This window comes from Orcinus orca, chromosome 1 (assembly GCF_937001465.1).
Source record: "Orcinus orca chromosome 1, mOrcOrc1.1, whole genome shotgun sequence".
Taxonomy (NCBI): domain Eukaryota; kingdom Metazoa; phylum Chordata; class Mammalia; order Artiodactyla; family Delphinidae; genus Orcinus; species Orcinus orca.
Window position 1 is genome coordinate 161,867,767 of NC_064559.1, and position 15,546 is coordinate 161,883,312.

Here is a 15,546-nt window from a genome sequence, read left to right on the forward strand (position 1 = left end):
TTTCTGCTATTGACTCCTTCTAGTGTAGTTTTCATTTCAGTTATTGTATTGTTCATCTCTGTTTGTTTGTTCTTTAATTCTTCTAGGTCTTTGTTAAACACTTATTGCATCTTCTCGATCTTTGACTCCATTCTTTTTCCGAGGCCCTGGATCATCTTCACTATCATTATTATGAATTCTTTTTCTGGAAGGTTGCCTATCTCCACTTCATTTATTTTTTTTCTGGGGTTTTATCTCGTTCCTTCATCTGGTACATAGCCGTCTGCCTTTTCATCTTGTCTATCTTTCTGTTAATGCGGTTTTTGTTCCACAGGCTGCAGGATTGTAGTTCTTCTTGTTTCTGCTGTCTTCCCTCTCCTTTTTTCTTTTTCTTGCATTTCATATTCAATCCAACAGTAATCCATTAGTAAGTCAACCCTATCTTGAGAATATGCCGAGATTCTGGTCCCTTCTCACCACCTCTTTTGGTATTTAACTACACCCCATCCTATCTACCATTATCTTTCTCCTGGATTACTATAATCCCTGCTAACTGAATTCTGCTTCTCCCTTGTCCCTAGTTTATCTTCAGTACAGCAGCTACAGTGATCTATTAAAACCTAAAACAGTTAATATCATTGCTCTGATCATAACACTGCAAGAGCACCTTATTTCACTTAACGGGAAAAAAAATCAAAGTCCTCATGAAGGGTTCTATGTGACATGCCCTCCATCACTTCTCTGGCTCCATCTACAATTTCCTTTTCTCATTCTGTTCCAGTCACACTGTTCTCCTTGTCTTCCTCAAACATACCAGGCACACATCCATCTTAACACCTATCTTCTGAATGATTCCTCAACCTAGAATGCTTTTCCCCCAAATATCTTCCTGCTAATTCCTTCACCTTAAGATTTTCCCCAGTTTTCACCTTGTCTATGAGGCCTACACTAAACACTCTATTTAAAGTTGTAGTGGACTTCCCTGGTGCTGCAGTGGTTAGGAATCCACCCGCGAATGCAGGGGACATGGGTTCGAGCTCTGGTCCAGGAAGATCCTATATGCCCCAGAGCTACTAAGCCTGTGCACCACAAACTGAGCCTGCACTCTAGAGCCTGTGATCCACAACTACTGTGCCCTTGCACCACAACTACTAAAGCCCATGCACCTAGAGCCCATAGTCCGCAACAAGAGAAGCCATTGCAGTGAGAAGCCCATGCACTGCAGCCAAGAGTAGCCACCCTCACCACAACTAGAGAAAGCCTGCATGCAGCAATGAAGACCCAACGCAGCCAAAAATTAATTAATTAAAAAAACTGTAGTCCCCTAATCCTTTCTTCCCCTTAACCTGCTCTCCTTTTGCTGCCTTCTATACACTTATAAACTTTTAATGTATAAACTTTTAATCAAATTGATGTATGTTATTTATTGTTTTTATCTGTCAGTCTCTGATAAACTATAGACTATAGTGCCATGGGGTAGCAGAATCTTTGTTTTATTTATTGATGTATCCCATGTGTATAAAGCACTACCTGGCACATAGTAGGTATTTGGTAAATATTTGTGGAATTGAACTGAACTAGAGGAAAAATAAAATCTCAAAATACTCTGAGGGATACAGATACATGAGTTTTCCCTAATCCTTAGCTTATGGTCAAATTGAAGAAGGCCTTCCCTAACCATCTCATCAAAATCATGTTCCTTGTGCTATACTCTCTCTTAGCATTCAGTAATGTTCTTTCCTATCACTTATCACTATTTGTAATTATGTATTTATTTGTGTGATTTGTTAATTTAATGTCTAGATGGTGACCTCCATGCTGGCAAGGATCGTGACACATTATATTCCAACATCTTGTAGGCCAGTGCTTGGCACATGATAGGTACAGAGTAAATATTTGATTAATCCATTTATTCATTCATTTAACAAATATTTATTGAGTGCCTACTGTATACCAATCACTATTGTAGTCATTGGGAATATAGCTATGAATGAAACAAAGTCCCTTCCCTCATGAATCTTATATTCTAATGGGGAAGAGAAATTATAAATAAAGTAAAATATGTGACATATCACATGGTGATAAAAGGTTATGGGGACATGAAGTGGTAAATAAATGATGAGAGGAGGTTGAGCATAGCCAATGAACTTCCACTAGACTAGGTTTGGACATGGCTGTTTTCCTTCTCTAAAATATTGGAGGTGGTTGGGTGAAGGTGAGGGAGGCGGTTAAACAGGAAAAGCAAAAAAGTGGGCTTAGAGCCGAGTAGAAAGTCAATAAGCCAAAATTGGGAGTCCCAAAAAGGCACCAGTATAAAAGGAGAAAATGCAAGTGTCAAAGCTCACATTATACTGAGTATGCTTGATTAGAAGTTGGGGTCCAGAACCAAGATTCCAGGAAGCAGAGGTATGAGAATAAGAGTGAATGGGGAACAAATGAGGTTAGGCTACTTACAATTATATCAAACTTCTCAATTTCCCACTATTTTATGTGTATATCAGCGAAGCACACCAATTTTCTTATTCACCTGTCTTTGACCTTTGAATGTTCAAGGACATCAAAACTATGAGACCAATGAAGAATTGCATTTATAAGTGATAAACCTGTTTCATCCTTAGACAGTCATTGGCTAAAGCTTCTTCTGTTGAATTAGATTCATTCAATTAAGGGCTTTGTATGCAAACCTATATCCTTAAGAGATTAAAGATGCAATTTAGACACACATTTTAGAAGCTGAATGCATGAATCATTATTTTAGTACATATTGTCCATTAATCTGCTGTTCTATTGGGAACCCATTTGGAATGTGGCTGCTTACTAATTAGCAGGATTCTAGTGCTGAGGTGCTTCCTGATTAAATGTCCTTTAGAATCAATAAAACATCAGGAGGGTTTATGGTGATGTGGGATTAGCACCATCTAACCAAATAAAATGAGTTGTGTTCTTTTCTTAAACTATCACGTTGCAAGAGCTGATGAGAGGAGCAATTTCGAGAACACTGTGGCAAAGTTGTTTTGTGTGTGTGTGTGTGTGTGTGTGTGTGTGTTTCAACATTGAGATTTTGGTTTTTTGCCATTTCCCTACCAAGCAGAGACATTAGTGAATGACTGCCAGGATAAGGCGATTTTGAGAAAGACTTGATTACGATTTCAAATCTCTACTCTGAATCACCCTTATGAGTGAGGGAGTTCAGGTTGTGTTGAATGGAAATTATTATCCCAGTTCTTGCCCAGGAACATGTAAGTCAGAATTAGTATTTAATGTTTCTGTGTGACTTTGCAGTAAATGGTAATTAATTAGGGCAGAGGGAGAACAGGAGGCAAACTAATACTCTAAAACTGTATTGGCAAAATTAAATGCTTCAAACCCAGTTTAAAACATAGGCACATAAGACAAATTGTGTCAGGGGAGGGGATAAATAATGAAGCTGCTATGGAGGCTTCGTAAATAGAGTGGCGCAATTGACATAGTCCCAAGGAGAACTTATCATACACATCGGGCCCATTGTTGGGAGTGCAATTAGGTTGAAAATGACTGGTTTGATAATCCTAGGAACACCCAGAGGATTTTAGGAGATAAAGGAAACATGAGGTGTCTGATTCAGCAATTACTTTTTAATGGGAATAGGAAAATTGTTAGGCGGTGAGCTATTAGAGACATGGTATGAATCTGCCCATTGGTTGGGTCCTGGAAACCAGATCTGGCTTTTAAGAGTTCATTAATTCCAATCTTCTCTTCCAGAGCCCATAATTCATACGGGATAAGAATTCTAATAATAATATTGCTAATAAAGTTATTATTAATAATAGCCAACATTTACATAGTGTTTGCTATATTCCAGGCAATGTTCTAAGTGCTTTATAAATATTAACTCTTTTAATCCTTACACATACCTCATGAGATAGGTACTATTATTTTTCAAATGAGGAAGCTGAGGAACAGAAAGGCTAAAACTAGTATGTAACTGACAAATGAATTCATCAATAAGGCTAAGTCAAACGCAGACTCTCTAGCTTCGGGGTCTTGGCTTTTAATACTCTATACCAACTCTCCTACAAGTCCTATGCAACTTAAAGGCTTATAGGATAGTGGCTAGGCACAGGGGCTTTAGGCAAACTGCCTGCATTTCATAGCCAGCTCTACCCTTGGGTTTGGTGCTGAACACAGTTCTGGATTTGAGGAGCTCAGTATCTTATTGCCCTAGGACCAAGGAGAGGTGTAGGATATGAATACAAAGTGAGGAAACTTTTAAGTTCCAGGGGCATGTATAATCCAAGGAAGCCCACGGCTTGCAGGTAGCATCTCTTCACCGGTTTAGCACCTCCACTACCCCTTCAGCCCCCATCCATGCAGAAAGGCATCATGAGCTCCAGAATCACATAGGCCTAGACGGAAATCTCAACACTGAGTGCACTGGCTTTGAGAACTTGGACAAGTCACTAATTTCTCTGAACCTTAATTTTCCACCTGTCAAACGGAAAAAGAATCCTTTCTTCTGGATTTGAGAGTTTATTGACTATGTATCAAGGAAGGGCTGTGCTTCTCACAGGTAACTGGAAGGTGAGAAGAATACAGTTTAGGCTACATGAGTAAGAGGGTGAAAGCAAAGAAAGATGGTGCAGTTGGATGAGCTTTCCAGCAGCTGAGTAAAATAACAACCAAAATAACCTCCTGACTCAGAAGGATTGATGCATGTACGCCTCACATGTCCAGGCATGGGGCTACATGCTCTACATGGCTTATCTCATTTCATACTCCCAACAGCCCCATGAGTTGATGTATTTTTACCCCCACTTCACAGATGAATAAAATGAGGTTCAGAGTCCTTAAGTGAATTGTCCCAAAAGTTGGGATTCTTTAAATCTTTGTTCCTATTATGGGTTGAATTTTATCCCCCCTAAATTCATTTGTTGAATCCCTAACCCACAGCCCTTAGACTATATATTTGACGATAAGGTCTTTAAAGAGGTGATTAAATTAAGACGGGGCCATTAGAGTGAGCCCACATCTGACCTGACTGGTGTCCTTATAAAAAGAGGAATTTTGGACACACAGAGAGACACTAAGGATGGGCTCACCCAGAGAAAAGACCCTGTGAAGACATAGCGAAAAGGTGGCCATCTGTAGGCAAGGAGGAGCCTCAGAAGAAGCCAAATCTACAGACGTCTTGATTTTGGACTTCTAACCTCCAGAACTGTGAGAAAATAAATTTCTGTTGTTTAAGCCACCCAGTCTGTGGCGTTCTGTTATAGCACCCCTAGCAAATTATACAGCCCCTGCAGGCTAACAGTCCCTTGCATAATCTTTTTTCTATCTGCCTCCTTTTCCTAGCATATTTTGTGCACCTCAGCTGGAATAGTAGATTACAGGGTTCTCAAGGGAATGGCTCTAATGATTTAACTTTTCAAATCATGGGACTTAACTATGATTCTAGCAGTCTGAACAGAGCTGGCTCTTCAGTACTACTTAATACTCAGCTGAGCTTGGTAGGACTTGTAGGAGCTCACCAGATGAGGGACGGGGAAGAGTAACTCAGAGATAGAGGGAGCAGTGTGTGCCAAGACAAAGAAGCAACAAGAACATAGGTTTGGAGAACCAAACTGTCCATTGTGGCCAGAGGATACATTTCACAAGGTGGAGAAAGGCAATGAGCTTGGGAAGGAAGTACTGGCACACCTTTGATTGAAGCCTGTATAAAACTCAGAGAGAAACATGTCACCTGTAAGTAACATCATCAAGATTACAAGGATGTTCCTATGAAATAGCCCCCATTTTTTTTTTTTTGGCATCTGCAGAACAGATGACATTTTAATTTTATTAAAATTCCAATGAACAAATGAAGAGGCAAAAAAAAAAAAAAGCCAACAAAAAACACACACCAGAAACAAAAACTAATAGGCACTCTAGTCTCCGAATCTAGAAGGAAGCTCCACTGACTGTAAACACATGGAATCTGGGAAAATCATTGAGTTGGTGCCCCCAGCTTTGTCCTGCCTACCTATAAAAAGTGCAGAAGATGGAAGATATTTCATCCCTTCACCAGTCTTCCCCTTGATGTGGAGGCCCCAAGTCTTAACCAGCCAGAACATGACATAGATGCTACTTTCTGTATCCACCTGAGTACTGTTCCTTCCTCTCCTTCCCTCATCCAAGGTTACACACCAGTACACTTACCCACACACTGCTTTTCTGTGCCTATGCAGAGACCACAACTTCTAGGAACGATAGAGCAGAATGTTGGGGTGAAGAAGGCAGGAATAGCTAGGCCCGGCTGTGTTATTTGCATATGGAAATGTAAAGTCACGTGGGTTGAAGAAGAAAGAGGGGATCCCTGGTAGTTGTATATGTTGAGGAGTGTGTAAAAAATTAATATACAGGGCTTCCCTGGTGGCACAGTGGTTGAGAGTCCGCCTGCCGATGCAGGAGATACGGGTTCGTGCCCCGGTCCGGGAAGATCCCACGTGCCACGGGGCGGCTGGGCCCGTGAGCCATGGCCGCTGAGCCTGCGCGTCTGGAGCCTGTGCTACGCAATGGGAGAAGCCACAACAGGGAGAGGCCCAAGTACTGTAAAAATAATAATAATAATAATATACGGAAACCTCAGTTAAATAGAGTTGGGAAACCAGAAGGGAAAGCTCTCATGCCCTGCAATATTAGAGCCCAACAGTAAGGAAGGACTTTTCTGGCAAGGACTCAGCCAATGAGAAGCCATGGACACTTTGTTTATTATAGCCCTCCCAACTCCCTTTTCCTTTCTATAAGCATTCTCTTTCCCTTGCTGTCTGGGGGACTTGAGCATGGCTCACCATGATTGTAGACCACAAACTGCAATTCTCTATTGATCCTGAATAAACCCATCTTTGCTGGAGAAATATCTGGCAATCTGTTTGTTTCAGGTCAACAAGTGTACCCATTATGACATACTACACCAATTTAGTGTCTGATATCCAGCAGGTGTGGTGAGAAGATCCCACCTCTGAGGTGGTCCCAATAGAGGGGCACAAAACAAATGCCTGAGAAGCACCAAATATTGGTGGGAGTCTTCACTCACCCCTTGACTGAGGGGCTGAATGAGCAGTGAGTAGGACCAAGGGAAACTTATGAAACTCATCTATTGGGTTGTACAGAATGTGAACAGTTCCTCACTGACACTGAATAAAGAGAAAACCCTAACATATGAGGCCTAATTTTCAAAAATACTGCAGAACAGGGAGGTGTAATTGTGATCCCACAGGCTCCAAATAACAGTAAACTTTTGGAAATGATTTACTCTAGAAACTAGAAAACATTTAGAAAGCCACTGGTGTTCTCTAAAGGATATAAGGAGCCATGTCTCTGTTGAAATGAATTGTAATGTAATAAGCATAATGAGATTAAAAATGAAATGTAAAAAGCACTAAAGTGAACAGAAGAAATTAAAATGAACTTGGTGAAATGTGGATAGTTTCCAGGAAACTGAAACTTCTACAGCATAATGAAGAGGTAACCAGGATTGTGACTATGTTTGGTGATGGATATTAACTAGACCTATTGTGATCATTTTGCAATATATACATATATCGAATCATTATGCTGTACACTTGAAGCTAATATATGTCAATTATATCTCAATTTAAAAATAAAACAATCAAGGAAATCTGAATATTGTTAGATATTTAATGATATTAAGACACTTATGTTAAATGTTTAGGTCAACAAGCCTTTTCTTTGAAGGGTCACATAATAAATGTGAAAGGCTTTGTGGGTCTATAATCTGTTGCAACTATTCAACTATGTCATTGTGGCCTGAAAGCAGCCAAAAACAACACATAACGAATGGCCAGGGTGGCGTTTTAAAAAAATATTATTTACAAAAGAAAAAGGGATAACTAGAAATCAATGAACAGCAAAATTAATGCTAGAGAAAATCTAGTGCATAATGTCAAACTTGAGAGGTTTCCACAAAATCTAGAGAAAAAGAACAGAAAAAAATGAAAACGGATAGTAGAGATAGAAGAATAAAAATAGAAATTGAACCTAAGATGCCCTGAAATTGTGGAATAAGAAACTAGAAGAATTGGACAAGAAATAAAACCAAAAGTCATAGCTGAAGAAATTTTGCAGAGATGGGAAAAAGAAAAACCCTCTGTGTAGACTGAATGGATTTGTTATGATCTAAACTAAATTAAGAAAAAAAGTATCCATGTCCCTCCTGACAAAACTTTTGTGCTACAGAGACAAAGAAAATTATTTAACGATGCAGCCAAAACAAAATAAAACTAAACCAAAGCAAATAAATGAAAAAAAAAAAATTATAAATGAATCCAAATCAGACTGACCTCATACTTTAGCAATGTGGACAAGTGGAAAGGAGGAATCACTAATATGGAGGACCAACTATAAATTATACATGAATTTCTGACTGGGCAGAGGGTCAGCGCCCCTAACACACCCCAACCTCCAGTGCACTGTTCAAGGGTCAACTGTAGTAGGTTTCTTTCAATCTGGCATTTAAACACCATAATAAAGATGTTTAACTTAAAGTAAAAACAACAACAACAACAACAACTTCTGCAATAGTAGATATCAGAAGACACTGAAACCATGTTCATGGAATTCCAAACGGGGGTGGGAAATGTAACTGAAACCAAGTTATATTACATTCATGTGTAAGGCCATAGAGTACAATGGTTAAGGGTGCAGGATTTGGAGTCAGACAGTCAGGGTTTAAATCGTGGCTCCTCCATTGATCAGCGTGTCCATAGCCAAGTCATTTACATGTCTAATAAGATGGTTGTCTCAATTAAATGAGAGAATGCACACAAAGTACTCAGAACACTAATTAAAGGCCATTTTAACTTAAGTTTGGATGAAGTTAGAATTTGAACGCAGATCTGCCTGAATCTACAATCAGGCTCACAGACCTTGTCCTTCAATCCTGACCTCTCTGACTCAACATGAAGACTTTGGCACCTGGTACTGTGATTAGAATTACACTGCCTTTTATGGCAACAAGAACCCATTCTCACACTTAAATTGTCAATGGCTCTTTGAAGGTCCTAGAGTAATATAAAGAGTATGGAATAAAGATCGTATTTTATTAGAGGATCTAAAAGATTTCATTGGTCACTTAAGTCCTATATACCACTTAAATCAGGCAGTGTCCAAGTTCAGTACTTAGAAAAATTTCCTGCAATTTCCCTCCCCTGCTATCAGCAAAAATTCAAGAAAGGGCAAGAGAGTTTCTGGTGCCATCTTGTCCAGAGCCCTTACTGAATATTTGCTAACTCCTAACGGTTCTGAAAAATAAATGTTATGCCATGTGGAAATATAAATGGATTTAGGTTTTTGTTGTGTTGTTGTTCAATGGGTCAGAAGATGCTGTAGGCATAAACCTGGCCCTCCTAAGAGGAGGGAATTGCAGGAAGTGTAGAAGACAGGAGATGCTTCTACTGCAGTTCATTTCCAGATCTGTGCTAATATCAGATCTTTGTATGTTTATTAATATTCCTTAAGAGTGCTACTTCTCCAACTTTCTTTTCCCTGCCTAGCCTTGCAGCAGCTGATATAGTCATCAGTTTATCTGGCTTGTGGTTCTGTATAGCTATGCCTTATCTATTCTTGTGCCTAAAGTGACATGAAGCTCTGAAGGTCATATTTTCTATACTGACAAAGAACTTTTCTGATTTGTGATACCATGTATAGAAAAAGTTTTATGAGGTATAAGCAAAACAAACTAGTTATGTATCTAATGAGTTTATAGAGGTTCCTTAAAAAACTAAAAATAGAGCTACCCTATGATTCAGCAATCCCACTCCTGGGCATAAATCCAGAGGAAACCAGAATTTGAAAAGATATATACACCACAATGTTCATTGCAGCATTATTTACAATAGCCAGAAGGCAGAAGCAACCTAAATGTCCATCGACAGATGAATGGATAAAGAAGATGTGGTGTGTGTGTGTGTATACACACACACACACACACACACACACACACAATGGAATATTACTCAGCCATAAAAAAGAATGAAATAATGCCATTTGCAGCAACATGGATATACCTGGAGGTTATTATACTAAGCAAAGTAAGCCAGACAGAGAAAGAGAAATATCATATGATATTGCTTATATGTGGAATATTTTTTAAAATGGCACAAATGAACTTATATACAAAACAGAAATAGACCCACAGACATAGAAAAAAAACTTATGGTTACCAAAGGGGAAGAGGTTGGGAGCAATAAATTAGGAGTTTGGGATTAACATGTGCACACTACTACGTATGAAATAGATAACCAACAAGGACTTACTGTATAGCACAGGTAACTATACTCAATATTTCGTAATAACCTATAAGGAAAAAGAATCTGAAAAAGAAAACTGAATAAAATAAAACTGAGTAACTTTGCTATACACCTGAAACTAACACAACACTGTAAATCAACTATACTTCCGTTAAAAAATAAATAAAAATAAAAAGTATAAAATCACATGGCATTAAAACTTTCCTAGAAAACACAGGACATATTCCCACAATTGGCTCTTTATATTTGCTTGACATCTGATGGGCAAAGAGGTGATAAAAATTTTTATCAGTTGTAGTTTGGTTGCTAGAAGCAGAAACTGTTTTTTGCTAACATAAGCAAAAAGAAATATTTTTGAAAGGATATGGAGTTACACACAAAATCAGGGGAAATGAACTTCAGGAAGCACCAGAAACAAAAATTAATAAGAGACACAGAGACAGAGAGTGGGAGAGAGGGAAGAAGGGAGGGAGGGAAGGATAGGGAAAGTGAAGTGATAGATTGAGATTAATTAGACTGAGTGGGTCACAACATTGTCTAGGGGAGGGTATGGGACATAGATTGTAGCCCATTACCCAAGAGAAACATATTTTTATATAAATGGAGAATGGATGTTGGGCAAGCAAATATAAGAGATTCTCACTACCAAAGTGTTCCTAAAGTACTTGTAAGTTTTAAATGACTCCCTGATTGTCAAGTGCTCATGCATTCTTCAATGCAATTTCTGCTTGGGGACTTCACTAAATATCTATTTGCACTTAGCACCCATTTCTATCCTCTTCTATGTTCTTTCCTATGTTGTAATACTTCCCACACTTAGGAAGGCTAAAAAGAATATTTCCAAAGCTCCCTTAAAAACTGAGGTTCTGGAATTGATTTAAGTTCCATCACTGAAATGCAACTGCATGAGATTTCAAAGGCAGGAAGACTGGGGAGAGGGGCAGGGACATTATAAGTATTTATTATTTTTCTGCAGTAGTAGCAACTCCAATAACCCTGGCAGACATCAGTTTTTCTGGTGGCCAGAATGCCCTATATACTGCCTAATCACCAAACTCATGGCCAAGGGCATCTGAGACATCAGCCAGAATTTCCTGCAGTTCCCTGGACTCTGGGCTACATCTTCTGAGGCCTAACCCTTAGCCCAGCAGCAGACACCAACCTCCATTCTACTAGCCCCTGCAATAATTTTGTGAGTGCCTAATTTCCATTTCTATTAGAGACACTTAAAGTAGCTTGTGTTTCCTTCACTGCACCCCAAATGATACAGACATCAAAAAACTCCTTTAATATCACTATCTGTATAAGCTTTAAGCTTTATTGCACATTCTTCCAGAGCTTCCCACATTGATCACAGGTATTATGTTTCCTTTTCTTTCACAGATGGCAGAATTTTGTTGAGTTGTTGAACAGAGCTTCATCTTATTTGTCATCTGATTTGCCTCCCAGTGAGTCTGGTTATTTTGTTCCTCGAGAGACCTATTCCCAGAGCTCTAGTTGAGGCTGTGACTTAGCCCCAATGGTTTGTTAGTTGGGTTTCATCTCATTGCTCCCAGAAATGTAAATGGCTTACCAGTGAAGAAAAAATAAGAGTGAAGTTTTCCTTGATGGCTATACTTTAGGTCAGTTGGGTTGTAAAAGGCATAATTCTCCAAGCTGTATTATAACATGAAGCAGTCTCTAGTGATAGCCCTTTAAGAAGAATGCAGCACATTTATAAAAGAAGTCGATATTCCTTATTAGAATTTCAGTTGTACAGTCACTTAGATCTGAGAATCCTGTAGCTAGGTACTTATCCTACTAATATCTCACCAAAGAACTCTCCAAGATTTATATATATATATGTTTAGTGAACCAACTTTCTGGACACATTTTAAAAGAGACTAGTACAAGCAACTCTATGTCAATAAAATGGACAACCTGGAAGAAATGGACAAATTCTTAGAAAGGTATAACCTTCCAAGACTGAACCAGGAAGAAATAGAAAATATGAACAGACCAATCACAAGTAATGAAATTGAAAATGTGATTAAAAATCTTCCAACAACAAAAGTCCAGGACCAGATAGCTTCACAGGTGAATTCAATCAAACATTTAGAGAAGAGCTAACACCCATCCTACTCAAACTCTTCCAAAAATTGCAGAGGAAGGAACACTCACAAACTCATTCTACGAGACCACCATCACCCTGATACCAAAACCAGACAAAAAAAGAAAATTAGAGACCAATATCGCTGATGAATATAGATGCAAAATTCCTCAACAGAATTTGAGAAGATGGCGGAAGAGTAAGATGGGGAGATCACCTTCCTCCCCACAGGTACATCAGAAATACATCTACACGTGGAACAACTCCTATAGAACACCCACTGAACGCTGGCAGAAGACCTCAGACCCCCCAAAAGGCAAGAAATTCTCCACGTACCTGGGTAGAGCAAAAGAAAAAGGAAAAAAAACATAGACAAAAGAATAGGGACGGGACCTGCACCAGTGAGAGGGAGCTGTGAAGGAGGAAAGGTCTCCACACACTAGAAGTGCCTTCGCAGGTGGAGACGGCGGGTGGCGGAGGGGAGAAGCTTCAGAGCCACGGAGGAGAGGACAGCAACAGGGGTGCGGAGGGCAAAGCAGAGAGATTCCCGCACAGTGGATCGCTGCCGACCGGCACTCACCAGCCCGAGAGGCTTGTCTGCTCACCCGCCGGGGCGGGCGGGGCTGGGAGCTGAGGCTCGGGCTTCGGTCGGGGCACAGGGAGAAGACTGGGGTAGGTGGCGTGAACACAGCCTGAAGGGGGCTAGTGCACTACAGCTAGCTGGGAGCGGTTCCGGGAAAAGTCTGCAGCTGCCGAAGAGGCAAGAGACTTTTCCTTGCCTCTTTGTTTCCTGGTGCGCAAGGAGAGGGGATTAAGAGCGCTGCTTAAAGGAGTTCCAGAGATGGGTGCGAGCTGCGGCTAACAGCGCGGACCCCAGAGACGGGCATGAGATGCTAAGGCTGCTGCTGCCGCCACCAAGAAACCTGTGTGCAAGCACAGGTCACTATCCACACCTCCCTTCCGGGGAGCCAGTGCAGCCCGCCACTGCTAGGGTCCCGTGATCCAGGGACAACTTCCCCGGGAGAACGCACGACGCGCCTCAGGCTGGTGCAACGTCACGCTGGCCTCTGCCGCCGCAGGCTCGCCCCGCATTCATACCCCTCCCTCCCCCCGGCCTGAGTGAGCCAGAGCCCCCGAATCAGCGGCTCCTTTAACCCCGTCTTGTCTGAGTGAAAAACAGACGCCCTCCAGCGACCTACACGCAGAGGCGGGGCCAAATCCAAAGCTGAACCCAGGGAGCTGTGAAAAGGGAAATTTCTCCCAGCAGCCTCAGACAGCGGATTAAAGCTCCACAATCAAATTCATGTACCCTGCATCTGTGGAATACTGGAATAGACAAGAAATCATCCCAAATTGAGAAGGTGGACTTTGGGAGCAAGATAGATTATTTTTTCCCCTTTTCCTCTTTTTCTGAGTGTGTATGTATATGCTTCTGTGTGAGATTTTGTCTGTAGAGCTTTGCTTTCACCATTTGTCCTAGGGTTGTGTCCATCCGTTTTTTTTTTTTACTTTTTAAAATTTTTTTCTTAATATTTATATTTTATTTTAATTATTTTATTTTATCTTACTTTATTTTATTTTATCCTCTTTATTTCTTTCTTTATCTCTCTCTTTCTTTCTTTCTTTCTATTTTTTCTGCCTTTTATTCTGAGCCATGTGGAGGACAGGATCTTGGTGCTCCAGCCGGGCATCAGGGCTGTGCCACGGAGGTGGGAGAGCCAAGTTCAGGACACTGGTCCACAAGAGACCTCCCAGCTCCACATAATATCAAATGGCGAATATCTCCCAGAGATCTCCATCTCAATGCCAAGACCCAGCTTCACTCAACGACCAGCAAGCTACCGTGCTGGACACGCTATGCCAAACAACTAGCAAGACAGGAACACAGCCCCATCCATTAGCAGAGAGGCTGCCTAAAATCATAATAAGGCCACAGACACCCCAAAACACACCACCAGACGTGGACCTACCACCAGAAAGACAAGATCCAGCCTCATCCACCAGAACGCAGGCACTAGTCCCCTCCACCAGGAAACCTACACAACCCACAGAACCAACCTTAGCCACTGGGGACAGAAACCAAAAACAGTGGGAACTACGAACCTGCAGCCTGTGAAAAGGATACACCAAACACAATACAGTAAGCAAAATGAAAAGACAGAAAAACACACAGCAGATGAAGGAGCAAGGTAAAAACCCACCAGACCTAACAAATGAAGAGGAAATAGGCAGTCTACCTGAAAAAGAGTTCAGAATACTGATAGTAAAGATGATCCAAAATCATGGAAATAGAATAGAGAAAATGCAAGAAACATTTAACAAGAACCTAGAAGAACTAAAGACGAAACAAGCAATGATGAACAACACAATAAATAAAATTAAAAATAGACAGGATCAATAGCAGAATAACTGAGGCAGAAGAACGGATAAGTGACCTAGAAGATAAAATGGTGGAAATAACTACTTCAGAAGAGAATAAAGAAAAAAAGAATGAAAAGAATTGAGGACAGTCTAAGAGACCTCTGAGACAACATTCAATGCACCAGCATACAAATTATAGGGGTCCCAGAAGAATAAGAGTAAAAGAAAGGGACTGAGAAAACATCCCTAATATGGGGAAGGAAATAGCTAATCAAGTCCAGGAAAAACAGAGAGTACCATACAGGATAAATCCAAGGAGAAACATGCCAAGACACATATTAATCAAACTATCAAAAATTAAATACAAAGAAAACATATTAAAAGCAGCAAGGGAAAAACAACAAATAACACACAAGGGAATCTCATAAGGTTAACAGCTAATCTTTCAGCAGAAAGTCTGCAAGCCAGAAGGGAGTGGAAGGACATATTTAAAGTGATAAAGGAGAAAAACCTACAACCAAGATTACTCTATCCAGCAATGATCTCATTCAGATTTGATGGAGAAATTAAAACTTTTACAGACAAGCAAAAGCTGAGAGAGATCAGCACCACCAAACCAGCTTTACAACAAATGCTAAAGGATCTTCTCTAGGCAAGAAACACAAGAGAAGGAAAAGACCTACAATAACAACCCAAAACACTTTAAAAAATGGGAATAGGAACATACATATCGATAATTACCTTAAATGTAAATGGATTAAATGCTCCCACCAACGACACAGACTGGCTGAATGGATACAAAAACAACACACATATATATGCTGTCTACAA

General features: G+C 40.3%; 1 protein-coding gene and 1 long non-coding RNA gene across 2 annotated transcripts in view; one reads left to right on the top strand and one right to left on the bottom strand.

The window, feature by feature from the left end:
* Positions 1–15,546, bottom strand: part of LOC117202852 (uncharacterized) — a 278,339-nt gene that overhangs the window by 184,006 nt on the left and 78,787 nt on the right. The window lies entirely within an intron of this gene.
* Positions 1–15,546, top strand: part of C1H1orf87 (chromosome 1 C1orf87 homolog) — a 115,418-nt gene that overhangs the window by 64,876 nt on the left and 34,996 nt on the right. Inside the window, 1 exon segment of the mRNA XM_004273786.1 lies at positions 11,649–11,713. Within this exon segment, the coding sequence (XP_004273834.1) occupies positions 11,649–11,713 (65 nt within the window).